The 19,016-nt window shown below is 35.9% G+C and overlaps 1 protein-coding gene across 5 annotated transcripts in view; it reads right to left on the bottom strand.

Moving 5' to 3' along the window:
• The window catches only part of KDM4C (lysine demethylase 4C), a 260,269-nt gene that overhangs the window by 119,353 nt on the left and 121,900 nt on the right, over positions 1–19,016 (bottom strand). For all 5 annotated transcript variants that reach the window (XR_012657889.1, XM_075078323.1, XM_075078324.1 and 2 more), the window contains exons 9-10: positions 3,496–3,689; positions 504–742 (exon numbers count right to left, since the gene is read on the bottom strand). Coding sequence is in view for 4 of the 5 variants with exons in the window: in XM_075078323.1 (XP_074934424.1) it covers positions 504–742; positions 3,496–3,689 (433 nt within the window). In the remaining variant the exon portion in view is untranslated. The remainder of the gene's footprint in view (positions 1–503; positions 743–3,495; positions 3,690–19,016) is intronic.

Below are 19,016 nucleotides of genomic sequence, written 5' to 3' on the forward strand. Positions count from 1 at the left end.
TAAGGGCCTTAACAAGACCCTTAAGACTTGCATTGTCAGACAGCTCAACCGGAAGGAACAAGAAATCTGCAGTCTCAAAATAAAGCGTTTTTCTGCACACGTATAGACCACTCCTAATATGCAGCATTCTTCATGTAAATACTTGTAGCATACTACAAGCATATATGTTCTGTACCATTTGCACATCACGTACCATTTCCATATCAAAAGTATTTTGCTGTAAAACATACCAGTCTATTGAAGAAACATGTTTTATAAAACCTCGTTCTTTTTGCCTCTGAAGAAAAACACCTCATTAAAACAGTTTAGGTGCTATTACTCTCAGCTAAGAACATTAATTTTGGCATTTTCTCATTCTTACTGAGAATCTTCTCTGCATAAACTTCTAAGTATTCTGGTATGCTACTTAGGATAATACCATGCTTTAACATCTACTGATTTGTGGCATTAGAGTATCAACAGCCTACAACTTACATGGGAAACATAATCAGGCCTTATCTCACCTGCAACCTTGACATTATCCAATAAATGTTGATCCAGCTGCATTCTACTACTGTTTTCTTCTTCCCCGGAAGGCACTCCAGTGTGTACCAGTCTCACTTCTTTCCCAGGTTCTTCACTGACCTTGAAGCCATCAGTAGCTGCTTCAGTCACTATGATTTCTGCACTAGCTACCATTGCAGATACTCGCTTGTCCTCTGGAGTTTTAAGCTTTTTAGATCGAGATCTGGTGTGCTGGAAGCTGTTATAAGAGATATTGCTGTCAGAGTAGAATGTCTGTCTTGGATAAGATAAAATGTCTACCAATATATATGTCATTTTCACCTGCTTAAAGTGGTAAAAAACTGACAATTTTTCATCTTTTTGTGTTGAGATAGTGTTAACAATTTATTAAGTCATAGATTAACAATTGATTGGATTTAACCTTCTAATCTTTTACCACCATTCTATGCCAAAGTTATTAAACTATAAAAGTAAAATAACCTTAAGTATTACTTAACCAGCATCCAAACTAGCTTTTTAATGAAATGTTCTTTTGAACCTGGAAGAGAATAACCCTTACAGAAGTAATGAAGACATAACATTCTCAGTTGCACTAAAATCAGATGGTATTTCCAAACCCCAATGCTAACAAAACACTAGTCTGAACACCCTTGTAAAATCAGATCTCTTTATATATCCAGAAGTTTTTATATATATTTTAACAAAAAAAAAGAACCAAGCACCTGGAAGAAGGAAAAATTCTGATTACCAAATATTTTGAATGGTTACAATATCAAGCCGTACATTTCATAAAGCTGTGTAAAAAAACAAAGTTGAAATTAAAGCCTCAGTGTAAGTTTTGCATCCTGAGAAGTAGAAAGGAAAGACTGAAGCAGAAGAAATTATACCCTCAGTCAGAAATTGGTTTGTAATTTATGTGCTTGGGATAAAAGTAACAGAAGATTAGTCCACTTTTAAATTCAACTATGTTACATAGGAGATTTGTATGTGCTTCATCACACAATAGGTTTCAAAACTCACAACACACTAGTGATAAAAGCCCAGCTATGGCAAGTAAACCAGGAGTTTTACAAAGATCTTGCATCTTAGAACCTTCCATCTCCAGAAAAACATTTTGCTAACCCTTACATTTTATCCTATGCCCACCAATATATATATCCTTCAACACCTTCTCCATAGAATAGTCAATTCCAGAAAATTCACGAAAGTGTGAGACACCCATCAGTTGACGCTGTAATATAACGGCAAGTATTATTCCTGTTTACATGCAATCATCAGATGTTTTATTGTAGCAAAGTATTTTAGCCATAAATGTCAGAGTTAAGCTCTCCCTGTCACTATATTCATGAAGATTTCCACAGAAGGTATTTCTATTTACACCCTGCTGGAACTTGTATTATTCCCATAATCAAAATTATGAGAATTTCAATTAACACATTACACTAGGAATGAACTGAATACACATTTTACCCTTCTTTTGCAATATGCATTGTTACCATGCCTGAACAAAAACCGACTCAAGAATTAAACAGCATTGAAATTGTGTTTATTAGCTTAGTTAAGTGCATGAAACCACATGTTCCTATGATAGAAGTTTCAACATAATTATTTTGAAGTCTTTGCTTTTAGTTAAAACTGGCTACCTGTAAGGGTACTAACAAAGGAATCACTACTAATCCAAGTGTGAACATCCAGTTACACTGTACAACACACAGAGTGAAACTTACTACAGGGGAAAATGGCATTCAACTAACTAAACAACAGAACTACTCTCTCTCTCTGTGTCCAGATTAATGTTATACATATACTAACAAATCGTCTGTCCAGCTGCTTCGCTGGTGGTCTTCAAGAACTGATTCTACTCCACAAACTATTCCTGCCCAGAACAAACCCAATGTTATATTTCTCAGCTACAATGTTCCACTGCAGTGTCAGCAGGTCCTCTTTACAGGTTCACTTTCCTATGATTTTCCTCAAGAACTACATTAACTTACAAATAAAATGAGAAAATTCAGTTTAAGGGCAGGTTAAAAAAGTAACCATATTGTACAATGGTTTGAAGGAGGAAAAAGGTCTTTAAAAATTCAGTATTATTTTTAACCCAGCAAACTGCACTCCACAGTAAGGAGATACCAACAAAACTGCCCACCCTAGGTTAGAAATGAAGTAAATCTTTATTAGATAATGAAGAAGAAAATCCATAAAGATCCTGTTTATTAAGACAGGAAAGCATTAGTGTACAAAAAATATTTGTGCAATGCAAACAAAAAACACAATGTACACCAATAAATAGATCCAGCTATGAAACTGATTTAATAGGTCAAAGTTTTGATAGCTTCAGTGACAAGATAAAAAAATTTTTTCTCCTAATTTTCTTAGTGTTGCCAGCACCAACACCTGAGAGTTAAGCCTTCTTTATGTCAAATTATAATCTGTGATTGACCTGTGGTAGACAGAGAGGTTTCAGCTGCAGCACAGTGAGAGTGTGTCAAAGAGCCAGTGGTATCTCCTTGGAGTTAGATGGCAGTGAGGGCTGACTATTGCTAGAGACTTCACACAGCTGTTGGGATTCTGCCACAGTTTCGTAAGTTCTTCCAATTTAACCTTAAACTCAACTCTTAGAAGACTTCTCCCTTATCTTTTGTTACAGATGTCAGTAGAAACAATGGCAACCATCCACACCTTGAAAATTTTAATGGAATAGTCTCTACTAAAGATTCTAAATACCACACTGGAAAGAATTTTGATGCTTTCCATACTCATTAGCTTCAGCTATACACATAACTTTTAAGTTGAATTAATTTTCTATAGGCACTCTGAAAAAAGACTTGCTTGTCCCTAAGTTCATCTTAATACAGAAAACAGAAAAGCAAACTGCATCAAAGTAAATTAATTCAAATAAAACATCAGAGGAAGGGGCAAAAAAGAAACAAAAAGGAAACTGACATCATAGTGAAGAAAATTAAATGGAAGATAAAGAAATATAAATACCCCTTAGGAAAGTTTTTTATTTTCTTTCTCCTCTGTAGCCAGGTCTTTACTTCAGGTGTTGATTCAGGAGTTGGTTTTGTATGATCAATGGTGTATAAATCCTTGCCTTGTTTCCACAGGTGGTATCTGTCTGGTTGAAACTTCCTCACAAAGATGTCCATGGATATTGTCACCATGTCTCTCCTGCAAGTGCACTGCAAGAGAAGAAAGAAATTTATATGTGACAAGTAATAGAGTACGTCACAGTTTGCAGTGAAGAAAGTCCAAAATAAAAATCTCACATGTGAAAGCCATTTCTACTTTAATCAAAATTTTTCTTTTCCCTCTTCACTTCTTCAGGGGGTAAGGATCATTCAAGAGAATATACCATCTGAACAAATGTGACACACTAGGACTTCACAACGGTACTTGTGGACACTGCATTGTTTGATTAACTCCTACACGTTACGCCCAAAAAGAAACTACAGCATTTCTTTTTGCTCTGTTCGCTGTTCTTGATAGTATCAAGCATAATACCATGTTGAATACAGAGACTGCATCACAATTTTCTTTTTAAAAATAACTCATGGATACTTCCAACTGACCCAAAGGTCTTTAGAGTCCTATAGAATCCTATCTTTTAAGTCTTCAGACAAAATGAATAGAAGTACCATATCAAGTTACAGTTTTGCCCAGGTTTTATTACAAAGAGGAAGAAACAAGCAAGAGACGGGAATATTACATTTAAGGTCCAGAAGAGTGTGTTATAAACATGTAATTTGACCTTCTGTGCAATGCAGACCCTAAAATCTCATCATACATTCCTCATCAACTTTCCTCATCTCATCATACTTTCCTCATCAACTTTGCTCTAGTCCTTGATTTTAGTCCCCCAAAGAATTCTTCCATTGTTTTTCTTTACAAATTATGCATACAAGTAGAATATTTTAGACTTATTTGAATAAACTCTTAATGATGATCATAAAAATGCAGAGGACTCTTCTCTTGGAATACTGCAGATGCTAAGAGACAATATTCAGACTAAAGCTACAGTACCTAAAACTCAAAAATACCTAATATTAGGAAACTGCAACAAGTAAATCAATATGCCTACAGCACATAAACTACTGTGGTAGGTTAACCTTGGCTGGCTGCGAGGTACCCGCCAACTGGCTATCTCCTTCCCCCTCCTCAGCAGGACAGGGGAAGAAAATAAGATGAAAAAGCTCATGGGTTGAGGTAAGGACAGGGAGATCACTGACCAGTTACTATCACAGACTCAGCTTGAGGAAATTAATTTAACTTATTGCCAATTAATAACAGATTAGGATAGTAAGAAAGAAGAACAAAAGTGAAAACAGCTTCCCTCACTCCCTTTTTCCCAGGCTCAACTTCACTCCCGACTCTGGTGTCTTCAGGGTTGCTTCTCTCACATTTTCCTTACTCCTCTCCCTCACAGCTGCTGCACAGTGCTTTTACCCTTTCTTAAATGTGCTATCACAGAGGCACCACCAGAGTCACTGACTGACTCAGCTTTGGGCAGCAGCGGGTTCATTTTGGAGCCAGTTCGACCTGGCTCTGTCCAACATGGGGGCAGCTCCTGATCCCTTCACACAGAAGCCACTGGTGCACCCCTCTACTCTACCAAAACCTTGCCACATACACCCAGTACATTTATTCAGATTAAAAGTAAAGTGACTGACTAAAATATAGAGCCTCAACTGGAAAAACTGTTAAATAAACTAGTGTTATAGGTAAATGACTCTGTTAAAGGGCTAAACTGAGACTGTATTTTCTTTCAGGTAAACAGAGATATATAAAAAATCTGTTAAATGCATGGCCTGGCTTTCTGGTTTGCTACAGCTAGTTTTATCAGCCTTTTTAAACAAGGAGGATGTTTAATCATAGAGAAGTTGAAACACATGAGGGACTGAGGGCAACTTTTCTGCCAGCTAGCTTCCTCTGTGCTGGATGCAAATTTCTTTATCTGCTATTTACACCTACCATTTCTAGACCACTCTTTTTCCCCTTGAAAATCGTAAGATATATGATGGAAAGAAGGCATCCGAGACATATTAAAAACGCTTGCTTTCCTTTCAATACGTTGACTTCAATATGCTGTATATTCACAACACTGCCCTCTAATGGGAGATGGAATGGAAAGAAGAAAAAAATTCAACATAGAAATTGTAATTCTATGCAGCTGTCTTTACAGATAGTTTTTACCCAAAATATCATTAAAAGTCAGTTTTCAAACAACATGTATATATGTACATATACACACATTCTGTAGAAGACTTAACTTTATTTTAAATAGTGTGTCTCATTCAGAGTCCTTGATCAGTCACAATAAACAGAAAAGCAATTAAGATACTTCTCTATACCAGAAAGGTGCACAGATCGTATCAAAGAATCACAGAATCATTTAGGTTGGAAAAGAGATGAACCACTATAATATTTTTGACTTTTAAAAATGAAATATGTAACATGAAAAAAACCAACACTGGATTTTCTCTCTATTTACACACAAAATCCTTTCATATTCAAGCCATGTTGCTACACACCAATTAGAAATGGTTGTTAAAGCAAAAATTCAGGGGATTAATAGTTTTGCTGACGGACACCAAGACTTGCAGTCGTTTAGAAGAAAATAATTACTTAAGTCAGCATTGAAGTATCAAAGAAGAAAATACATCAAGAAATAAAATGTATCCTATGATGGAATAATATTAATATGATTTATTTTGAGTCTTTTCATATGTCTAAATGAGACTCAGAATTTCTGTCTTTCAGTAATCTTTGATCAGTTTCCACAACACTTTAACAGAATTACTGCATGTAATTTTAAAAAAACAGGCAGGTATTAGAAATATCATAGAATTGTTTACAAGTTTTAAAACCATACACTTCTGGGTAAAAAGTAATGGAGAAACATCATGCTCAACAGTATTACTGTTTGCCTGAAAATACACAAAACAAGCTTCTAGGCATTAAAGGGGAAATATTTGGAAGTATCGTATCAGACGAGGACAGCAGGTAAGTCTGGAAAACCATTTCTACCCATATTCCCTAAAATGAGCCAAGAAAAACAAAACAAACCAAAACAAAAACCTGTTGCTTTGTTAAATAACCTGGAGGAATTTTTGTTGTTCTTGGTGGTGGTGGCAATGGTTTTTAATGCTTTTTCTTCATTTCCCATTTGACTGACTTGCAGCTGACAGGTATATGGCTTCCTACTCTCAAGACAAAAAAAGTGACTGAAAGATTCTCTCTGAAGCAAAATTAAATGTCATTCTATTGAAGAAACCTTGTTGTGGTTTAGCCGGCAGCTCAGCCCCACACAGTCGCTCGCTCACTCCCTCACCGGTAGATGGGGGAGAGAATCAGAAGGGTAACGCTCGTGGGCTGGGATAAGAACAGTGTAATAATTAAAACAACAACAACAAAAATGCAATGGAAAGGAAAACAACAAGAGGCGCGAAACCTGGGGAGGGGGGGTGGAAGGGGAATGAGCCACCAAAACAAACTGCACCTGACACAGCCACTCACCGCCCGCTGACCCGACAACCACCCCCACCCCCCACCCCCCCCCCCCCGCCCCCACCAACAGCCCCCATTAATGTACGGGTCAAGGTGTCACATGGTATGGAATGAACACACCATTGGCCAGTCGGGGTCAGCCGCCCCCACCATGGCCCTGCCCCTCCCAGCCTCCTGCCCACGTGGCAGAGTGCAGGAAGCTGGAAAGGTCCCTGACTGCTACAGGCACTACTTTGAGGAGGATTAACCCTTTCTCAGCCAAAACCAGCACAAACCTCTAGGGACATACAGAAAAGCAATATGCCACTGCCTAGTAAAATACTTACAGTGATACCTTCATGGATCACAATAATTTTGGGAGCATGTTTTAAGATTTTTACAAGTAAATGCAAAATCAAAATTGTTGGATCACCATGTAAAATACAGCTGACGTTGCCACAGATAAAAGTTGTAACCTTTGCATTAGAAAGAATTATTTTCTATATGCAGTAGAATTCATCTGATAAACATTCTTCAGTCAAAGACTGATGTGACAATCAGAATACTTAAGGGAACAGATCTCTCTCACAATTCTGTGACATTACTATTAACATCATCAATGTCACCATTACTATTATTATTTATTTTATCATAAAGATACAGCTAGGAGCTAAGAATTCAAGTAACATTTGTTAGTAGCTGCAAACTTTCATAGCAATGAATTGGAAGAAAAATGTTTCAGCAACTTTAACTAATTGGTATAAATAAATGTAAGATATATTTGTAATATGATGTGCTAGTTTTGGATGGGGTAGAGTTAATTTTCTTCATAGTAGCTAATATGGGGCTGTGTTTTGGGTTTGTGCTAAAAACAGTGTTGGTAACACAGAGGTACTTTTGTTACTGCTCAGCAGAGCTTACACAGAGTCAAGGCCTTTTCTGCTTCTCACCCCACCCCACCAGCAAGGAGGCTGGGGGTGCACAAGGAGCTGGGAGGGGACACAGCTGGGACAGCTGACCCCAACTGACCAAAGGGATATTCCACACCGTATGACGTCATGCTCAGCATGGGGGAAGAAGAAGGAAGGAGGGGATGTTCAGAGTTACAGCGTTTGTCTTCCCAAGTAACATGATGGAGCCCTGCTTTCCTGGAGATGACTGAACACCTGCCTGCTGGTGGGAAGCAGTGAATGAATTCCTTGGTTTGCTTTGCTTGTGTGCGCGGTTTTTGTTTTACCTATTAAACTGTCTTTTTCTCAACCCACAAGTTTTCTTATTTTTTCCTCTTCTGATGCTTTTTCCCATCCCACCAGGGGGAGTAAGCAAGTGGCTGTGTGGAGCTTAGTTGCTGACTGGTGTTAAACCATGACACACTAGAAAATTACCTGGGAGAGACATACTTGGCCAAAAGAATGTTTTTTTCAAATACTTGCTATTTGTGAATGGAAAAAAAGAAAAAATTATCTTGTACTACAAAAAGAAAGTTAAGTTCTTCCTATTTTGGACTCTCATTCAGGAAAATGAAAAGGAATGCAACTTGCTTTTAGACTTATGAATGCTAGAGTCAGACACATATTTAAGCATATTTTAAAATAGGGGCTTTTTTTTCCTAATTGCTTTCACGGAGGTAATTGTAGAATTCAGGTTTTGATCAGCAGCATATTGACCCACTAGCATCTATGCTGGTACTAAAAACAGCTCTTGAAAAACGTTTTATATCATTAAGAATCAAGTATATGTCTTAAGGGTCTTTCTAATGCTCCATCGTTTATATTAAACTCTTTCATCAGACAGAATCACTGGGTTTTTAAAATTAACATAAAAATTTTCACTCTGTAGAGAGTATCATATTTTGCTGCAACAGAAAACAAATTATTACTACTTGACTAGTAGAAAAGGAGAAGTATTTCTTAGTACCACCTTTCTGCACACAGAAATGTATATCCAGAGTCAAACCTTTGTGATTTGCATTTTCCTCTTTTAGTACCTTCTTGATGTACCTTCTAAGATGTGAAATTATGTCTTTATCCACAAAAATATCTTCTCAACCTAAACATCTGTTCTTATACTACAGTGTTACAATATTTAACACATAAAGTTTAAAATATAATATCTGAAGGATTTTGGACGTTTTTCACTCAGTATTGGATTTTGTTAATTAAAATGTGATTTTTACTATATCTGAAATCTACTTTAGTTAAAATTCTTCCAAAGGATTAATTTGAAGAGGAATAGTAGTATTTTGTTAGGCTAAATCTTTGCTGTTCCTTTACATAACAACCTCAGAAAAAAAGAGGCACCTAATTCACGCTGCAACTGCACAGTGTAGGTAAACTCTTTTCTACACTCCTGTGGAACAGCATCTGTGAGAATAACAGTCAAGAGAAGCCATGAAAAGTTATTTTCTTTGTAAAGAGAAAATAGATTTTTACAAGACACATAACAAACCAACAAATTAGCAGAATAAGGCAACCATTAGGCTGGTAACCTTCTTTATATGCTATGTAAGTCCCAATCCACAAAGCATACTCTAAAAATTATCTAATCGGGCAATTTTGACTGATGCACCTTCCTAACTGCTTATAATGATTAAAGCTTTCTTCATGGTACAGTGGCAATGATGTATTTATTGGAGAGAGACCCTTTAAATAATTTAGCTTCTTCTTACCAGCTTAACTTCAACTGCAATTAATAGACTACTTCATCACTATATTCCACTCTTCTTACAACACTTTATAAACAAAGCATGTTCAAACAATGTAAAAAAATGTGTTTTGATAAACAACATATTAAAGGTGCTGCAACTGGAACTGCTTCCTGTGGACTACCTGTAGAAGTACTTGATAGGTCCTATTTGTTAGGAGGACAGGATTTAATAAACGCTTGTAACAATAACTGTTCTTTGCTATAGAATCAGGCAGTGATATATTTCACACTGACCTTCTGGCAACTTGCAGGCAGTGTTGCAGAAACCTTTGATATCAGTTAGCCATCTATGGAAGCTCCAATAAAGCAAACCTTCCTTTGGTAAGTCAGAATACACTTGCTTTTCCCAGTCATACACAACAAGAACACAAATTCAAAACACCAGTCTTTTTTTTAAGTTCTTTTTATACACATTCCACAATGGTTTTGGGTAAATAATAGAACAAAGTATTTTTAATAAATTCATTATTTGTATTCTTATATGGGTAAGGAAATAGTCTGCAATATTTTTAAAACAGTCCAATATTTAAATAGTTCATTACAAAATATCTGGGTTTTTTCTTGATTCCTATTTCCAATTTTTTTTATGCTTACTCATGATGCCACCTATACATTCCTTCACATAAAAGACTCAATTTATATTATGTAGTACTGATTCCATCAGCATCAGATGTCATTGCAAAAATGTGCCCATTTTCCTCCAAATCCTTTGAAGCCTGGGCAACAGAAACAGTGTGACAGGATACAGCTGAAAGAACCCCATCTTTTCTTAAGTGTTCCACCTCTCAGCCCTTCTTTATCTTATCTGCCTGTTAGGCCTTTTTGATTATATTCTCTTTCTGTTTAGATGACCCAGAAACAACTGAATTAAGTATGAGTTAGGCATGCAGATGAGAAAAGTGATGAAATTCAAAATGGAAGCCAGGCATCAGTCTATGATCCAAGGAACCGGCTGGAGACAGGTAAAGATGAGGACAGAAAGATATTTCTATGCATAGCCCCAGAAGAAAAGGGGCTTTACATATATTTGGTAATTTTAGAGGCCTTCTTGAACTCTAAATCCAAGTAGTCATCACAAAGAGTCATCCACATTAGTGCATAGAACAGCATTCTCACCAAGTTTCAACACCAATCTATGCAATAATTTTAAGGGGGGGGGGGGGGGGGGGGGCAGGGCAAGGAATGATTGTTGCAATATTTGCTGCCACATCTGATGCAGTGTAAACCCTCATTGCCAACAAAGCTCAACCCTTTTGAGTGCAAATACAACACTTGAAAAGATACCTCTGTGAGAAAATTGCTTAAACTTTGCTGCTGGTTTGGGAATTGTTTGGGGGTTTTTTGAGTGTGTTTGGTGGTTTTTTGTTGGGTTTTGGTTGGTTGGTTCGTTGGTTTGGGTTGGGGTTTTTTTGGTTTCACTCACTTTCACTTCTCTGTCAATCCCTGATGCCTCTACACTGAACCCTTTTGCAGGAGTCTTTAACATTCTGCTGTGTGCCAGCTGCCCTTGCTTCATCCTTCTCTTAGCTCTGCATTGTTTCCTTTCTTAGCACCTTTAGACTGCATTTCCTCAGATTCAGTAAATGAAGGCTTCTGTCCCTTAACTTAAACTGTCTTGTAATTCCTGTATTTTAAAATTGAAGGATTCTGACCTGTGAAGTTACAATTTATTGTAAAGAAATTAATATCCATCTGAAGCAGACCAGAATTAACCATCTCTAAAATATGTGCTGAAGTAAAAAACCAAACACACTGTGCAATAGTAAGTATATAAATATCTTATAAACAAGAACTTGTAGTTGTGCAACACCTAATACAGGCCCATGATTCCTCATCTTGATTCCACAGTCACTGTCATGGATTTACTTACAGAGAGTTTACTACTATCAAGCACAAGAAAGGAATTCACAGATGACTGAAGTACAGCAAATCCAAACAATTACATACACCCATTACCTCATTAATTACAGCAAAGGGATAGCTTTAAAATATTGTAGGTAAGAAGTCAGCATAACAGGAAACCCAATATGGAAATGTTCCTTCTCTATTCCCAATAAACTCAAAACAAAATCAATAGGTTATCAAATTGAAAATTGTACTCTTACATGCCAGCTGGGAAAAACCTCAGATTAGAACTCTGGATATGGCAGATTAAAGGGGGTTCTGGGAAGGCAGACATAGATAAACACCTGGTATGAGTAGACAGGCTGAGGAATAACAACTTTTTGAGTTATTTTGAACCGCTGTTTATTGGCTAAAATAAACTGTTACCTCCATTGGATTATTTAAGAATGTTTTCTGGCACAATTATTACATGTGTGTATCACTACTAAAGTTGCTAGTTATTCCAGCAAGGCAAATTACTGTCAGGACTTTCAGAAGTATTTTTTAAATTCAGGCTCAGACTTAACAATAATTGAAGATTCACAGTAATATAACCAGATTAGTATAGACATATTTTTTTCCACAATTCCAGTTTTGCAGAACTCCAAACCTAGCTGCCACTACTAAAACTTACGGTTGCATTTACATGTAATAATGCTCACAGGCAGATCATGTTAAAACTCTTAAGACTCATCTAAAGACTTAGAACCGTTGAGCATTCCTCAGTGTTGCTTCTCAAGCACAGCACAGCAAATGAAGTAGTGACTTGCCCTTGTATTTATAAAATCCTAAATAACTTTTTAAAGTTCAGAAAAAATTTTTTCTAAACATTTTGAAGATGTTCTAAAATGTCATGACACCGTTTTTTCCAGGTTTCACCTTTTAGCATCTAGAACATTTTAGTAAGGGATGTTAAATGGTAAATCACAGGACGTAATGACTTCTGCCTGGGGGAAGGAGAAGAAAGTAATTAGATTCCAATCAGAGGTAAAAGCTGTGGTCACGTCTCATGAGAAGCATGTGAAGCACCACCATATTCATTAAGTTTGTCTAAGGCATATGATAAATTCTTGTAAAAGCTTGGCTCAGTTTTCAAGACTTAAATGCCCAAAATTCATCACTTACATACGTCTTGTAGCTTCTGTAAATGCTGAGTCAAACAGCAGGCTGTATCAACCACTGTTTTGTTTATGTATCAATAACCCCACTGCTCCAATTGTTATGTGTTTTTCTTAGCTGAAAATTCACAGGAGATAAGAACTACAAAAATTAACACCTAACAAATTTATTCTAGGCTATCAATCTAATGAACCATTTTTTGGCCAATATGACTCTTAAATCAAGTTTGTGCATCCCAAAGACACTTCATTTGTACTCTCGCTCAGCAAAGCAGAACACTATTTAGAAAACCTATACACCTTCCAACAGACAATTAAAAAATCTGTAGTTCTATACACCTTCATTCCAGGAATTTCAGAATGCTTTGCAAATATTAATGTTTCTTCCTGATAAGCCACAGTCAGAATTGACACTAGAATTATTTGATTTTCAGCTCCCTGTTCCAGGTATTAGACCTTATTTCGAAACTGAACAGAGGAAGAGAATCATTTCCCCAGTTCTTAAACCAACTTTTTTTTTTCCCCAAGGCTCTCTTACTATTCCAATTCTGTTAGAGAGGAGAATATGAGGGCAGAAAAATATTAGTGAGAAACTACCATGTATTTTAAAAGGCAATAAAACCCCAGAAATTTCAAATAATCTGCAGCTATCTACTTATGTGGCTTACCCTTTAAAAAAATATAGAAAGGAAAGAAACCGTAGCTATGTAATGTTCCAACACTATTTAAATCCAAACTAAGAAAGAAATGGACCATTGAGGTATTTAAAAAAAAAAAAAAAAAAAAACCACAAAAACACCAAAACCTACACCTCCAACTCACAAAAAAAAGGCAAACCTGTCAGAAACAATGCAAAGAAAAAGCACACAGTTAGAAAAAACTTTATCAGCAGGATTTTCTGTCATTGTTAAGTAAACCATGTGGCACAGAACAATTCTGTGTTGATACGTTGCAAAGACAGACTTTGTGTCACAGGTTGTCTAGGTTTGGGAAGGTAGGAGAGGATGAGGAAGTAGGAGAAAATGTCAGTAAGACAGAAACTGCAGAATTGTCTATGACTGTTTCCTCTAATAAATAACAGCTGTATGGAAAACCCATCAAGAGTTTTCCTGTTCAGGCACTGACACAGTCTTGCTATAAGCCATACTGTGGGCCTATGAACCAAACCCCTCAAAAGTTCCTACCACAGGACTGGAGTGGCAAGTTGAGGACAAAAATGGTAACAACACTAAAAGAACGAAATCCACTCACAACCCAACTCTTATGATTAGTATCTCAGAACACTGAGTTAAACTATTAAAATTACACAAATATATAACTTGCAAAACTATGAATCAAAAGAGTGGAACCAGAGCATTATGTATTTCACCTGCCGCAAAGAGGAAACCAAAGGAAAATTCATTGCATGAAGTATATGCATTCAAAATAGGTTGAAACTACCCCTAGACATTTTTGGAAGAAATAGAATATGTTTCTGTTGACTAAAGCTCTCATACAACAACAAAAAAAACCAGACTCACTGATGCAAAGCAAAGTACCTTCTAGCAAGCACTGGGTTATCAACAAATACATCATTGTCACTGAAGATCCTAGAGAAACATCTGCCAATAGTCATGGAAAATTGCACCCATTCCTAGAAAATATGAGTTTCCAGCTAACAAATATGATAGACAAACAGAAAGGCTCAGTGTATACAGAGATTGTATTCAATTTAAACTTCTCATGAGAAAAAAAATTACACCTTTCAAAGCAGTGGAATTTCCTTCCACTCAAGTGAGGAAAGAAATGAAGGAACAATGATGTTGACAACACAGGCCTTTTTGGCTTATGGTTTCTAAAAGAATGATAATCAAATGAAGGACTTGACAGAAGATGATGACCAACATTCCTCTTACTTCAGGTAATATATCATGCCCTAGACCTGGGAAAATAAACATTACTTCAGTATTCACTGAAGTGGTTATGTTGCTGTAGTGACCACAGTTTCTGTGCTGACAGCTATGGACATAAGGCAGGAACTTTTAAAAAAAAAAATCTAACGATATCTTTCTAGTGGTGGTCAAACTTTTCAGAGAACAGTGAAAACAAAACACACTAACTCTGCAGCTATATTAGCTATATCTATTTAATTTGTTTATATGTTCATCAGCCCATAAAAGAGAATAAGAGTTAGAGCAAACTAAATATCACCAAGTGTTACAATAGGTAAGAACTAATATGAAGCTGGTATACGGAGCTCAGTGTGGAGCATGCAGGCTCATTATTAGGTAGGAAATTGAAAACCACTTACTAAGGTACCACAATTACTTGCCATGTCTTCAGTTCAATACATTTTATTAAACCAGTCTATAGCAGGACTGCTCTCAATCCATTAGCTCTTTGTCTTACAATAGCCTATTGTAGCTAATATCTCCAAGCATTAGTATTACTTGGAATAAAAGCACTGACTTGCTGTTAGCCTATTCAGAAGTAGGCTAGATGGTCAAATTATTGATCCAAGAAATATCTGGTAGCATCAAATACCATACAGATAATAAAAAATAAATACAACTGAAAAAAACATTTTTCTCATTTTATTCTGAGATTCACTTTGTGATGCATTGGATAAGACCATGTTTTCCTGTCCAAGAAATACAGAATGAAAAACGTTTGGTACTGCACAGCGTTATTACCATAGTATGGACACTAAAAGAACATCAGAACCAAAACCTGTACAGCTATGTAAAAGAACAGACAGACCAATACATCCATGGTCTTTTTCCCACACTTACACATTCACACAAGATCCTTCAGTCATCCTCTGAAGCTGCTACGGTAGTACAACTAGAGATCTGTGTGGTTGCAAAGCATAAAAGTATCACTACTCTCTTGTCTATTTGACTGCATTAATAACTTGTTTATACAAACTTACATACACCATCACAACTCCTTGGCATTAGGAGGTTGCAACAAAGAGTGTTCAAGACAGTTTTGTCTTCATCAGTAAGTAGTTATGGATGGTTCTTGACATGCCAAGTATGCTTGATCTAAAACCTCTTTAGTATGCCTTAGTATTTTTAAATCTGCATACAATTAAACATGTGTGCTAACTGGTAAATTTTTAAAACACTTTTCTAATACGGATAGGGCAAAAGGCTGCATAAGTGAAGACAGAAGGCTTACAGACTTCTCTAGTGAGGGTTATGATGCAGTAAAAGGAACTTGCCGAAAATGTTACCAAATGCTGATCATCTGTAGCAAGAAGATTCAAAAGGCATCGCACTGTTACAACGACTTTGCTCTTATCAAACAATACAGTTAGTTTAGGTTTTTTTCCTTTCCTCTGTATTATTAAACAGAAAACAATAAAGAATGTGTCATTTTATCATTATTCATTTTGGGTGGTTGTAGAAGATAAAAGGATCACTTAAGATCTATATGGCTTCTGTCAATAATTACCTTCTAAAGCAATCAGAATTGCCATCAGCCAATTGTTCCTTATGTTTTGCCAAAAGATCAGGATTCTGCTTGTGAAAGAGTGACAATATGATGTGCCACTTATTGAATTTTTCTGCCAAATGAATAGGAGGTGTTTTCCCACAATATTGCATGGAGATAAAGAACTTCTGTAGTCATAAAGTCTAGTAAAACTAATGAAGCTTCTATAGGCAAAACAAAAATTTTGCTAGGTTCCTGTGGATTAGGCCCAAAATTTAGGATAAATCAATCATTAAGAGTAACTGTTTGATGTTTTCAAGAAAATCGGGTAATCAGATTTACCTCTTCACAATCAGCTCATCTAGGATATTAAATATGAATACTTTAAACTAAGAATTTGGCTTGAGCATAAAACGTAAATACAGCATTTCTGAAGCTGTCATATCCTTAAGAATATTCAGTTTAATCACACAGACACAAGACTTTATGCATGGAGTTCACATTACTGTGGTTCTTACTTGTAAATCATAAAATGTATTCTTTTACTGATTTTAGTGAATTTTAAAAGATACATTTATTACACCTGAAATAAATAAAATTGCTATTGAAATTTAAAGGTTTTAGCTTCATATAACTTGTTCATATTTCATGAAAAAGAATATTGTGTTACATGTCTTTCCCTCTGAGAAGCCTATACAAGAAGTTTGTATTTGGCAGAGAGATAATTGATAAGCCTGAACAAATGGTCCTGTATGATACCCCAGTTGCTTTTTAATCTGTGAAAAGACTATTATTAATCAGACAGAACATGTCCAAAGAGTAAAAGGGATTTCTGCATCAACTCTGTATTAACTTCCAACAGTTCCATACATTTCTATGAGATGTTCTATCCCCACTTGCAGCTAGCCTGAAATCTACCATAAAAAAAAAAAAGTCATTAAAAAAGCTGGTATCAGTTCCACAGGCTGGCAGGCAGTGAAGACCAATCCAAGATAATTTAACCTCATTCCAGCCAACCATATTTCTAGGCTTAAAAAAAAAACAAAACAAAAAAAAAAAAGACAAAAAAAAAATCAAACCAACCCACACCTGTATGTTTTACACAGCAACAGCAATAAAGGCTGTAAATATAGATGTGTAAAAGGAAGTCACTATATGCAGGGGTTTTTTTATGCCTTGAAAAATGCCTTCCTATTGTGATCTACTAACTGTCAAGAAGAAAAGCTACATAAATATGTTCTGCATTCATAAATAAGTTCTTCAGGAAAAAAAAAAACCAACCTGTGAACAGCAGTAGCTTTCATTAAAAAATGCAAAAGCCAGTTTTCTTGGCTGTTTGACACAGTTAATTGAATTAGGAAAACTATGTTTAAAAGAATAGAAAAAAGATCAATATGAAATAGTACTGATTATTCTAATTCTATATTAAACACATTTTATATAGATTCAGTATTGCAAAACAGAAATATTGTGATCAACTCAAGCCCTACTCTGCCCTTAATCACTTGCACTAAAACAGTAAGTTTTCTATGTACCCAGGTAGTTAAACGACTTTTATCAGAGAGGACTAACTCCATGTAGTGCCCAACTTAAAGCAGAAGAATCAGAATTTGTTACTCATTTCCATCATTTCTAATAGATCTTTTCCTTGCTGCTATGTATCTAAAAAGCTACCGATATTTCAATTCAAGAAAACAATAGCTTACATTCTGTAATAGTTCTAATTAAGAATCCCAACTACAAACAGGATTTCAATGCAGTGTCCAAATTTCTGGGTATTTTAATTCCATTTTGAAGAATTGATGACAGAGGTGAAATCCTCAGCTGCAAAGCCTAAAACAGAAGGCCTACCATCTTGATGTTCAGTTGTGTGCATTCAAAAATAAAGTAATGCTTCCATGCAGACCTTAATGAGTTTAGGTAACAGAAGCCTATGTCCTGATTTGCAGAAGCTTTCTCTCCAAGTTCACATCTGGCATTCTAACATGAATACACTTTATAATGCCCTCAAAGAATCACCACTCTCATTTGATTCAGGCAAAATCTGTAATTATGTCCTTGTGGTAACATGTTTTATCCCAAGAAGTAAAGACTGATGTTAAATTACATATCTTGATGGCAGGAACACAAGGAGAAGAAATTAAACTATGTAGGTAACAGAACAGAATACGTAAACATCTTCAGTGAGGATGGAAATGACCACAGTATTTTTGTCTTTCTCCTAACCATTTTTCCTTATTCCCTGTTAAACATATGTAAGTTCTTTAAGTCCAAATTCCAGAAAATAGCACTTAAAAGTTTTGTGTTCAGCATGGGTTTCTGAATAGTTAATAGGGTTATTTTTTATTTATATTGCATGTGATAAGACCAAATTAGATCATTAAATTTTAACATTCCACGGAGGAATGATAATGGCTTTCTGATGATGTCAGAATAGTTAGTATAAAACTTTTGCGTTTACTTTTCCAGTGTGATCAGCATCTTGTTTTATTGTGCAGATGTCACTCTACCAAATTATTATCAGATTGTTCCATCTTTAAGTAGATAATTCTATGCCATATGTTTGTGTAGGAATTAAGATTCTTGCACTGGAACATACCATATTGCTCCCTCTCACTAAAATACAGTTAAAGAATTAATGCTTAATAGACACATGCAGTGAACACTAAACCTGCCGCTGGGAAGGACGTGACACAAAAAGGGGAACATTACTTGAAGTTCTTTTCAAGTGTAACCAACCCTATTGGAAAAGAACTAGTAATTTAAACTCAAGACTTGTACAATCGCGAAATCACAACAGGAAAGAGAGAGGAACTGTGAATTATATACTTTGAAAAGTTGCCTCTAATCTTATCTATCTACTGAGAAAATGCAGTTTCTTCAGGTTCTGTTAACTTC

Source organism: Phalacrocorax aristotelis, chromosome Z (assembly GCF_949628215.1).
Source record: "Phalacrocorax aristotelis chromosome Z, bGulAri2.1, whole genome shotgun sequence".
In the NCBI taxonomy this organism is placed as follows: Eukaryota; Metazoa; Chordata; class Aves; order Suliformes; family Phalacrocoracidae; genus Phalacrocorax; species Phalacrocorax aristotelis.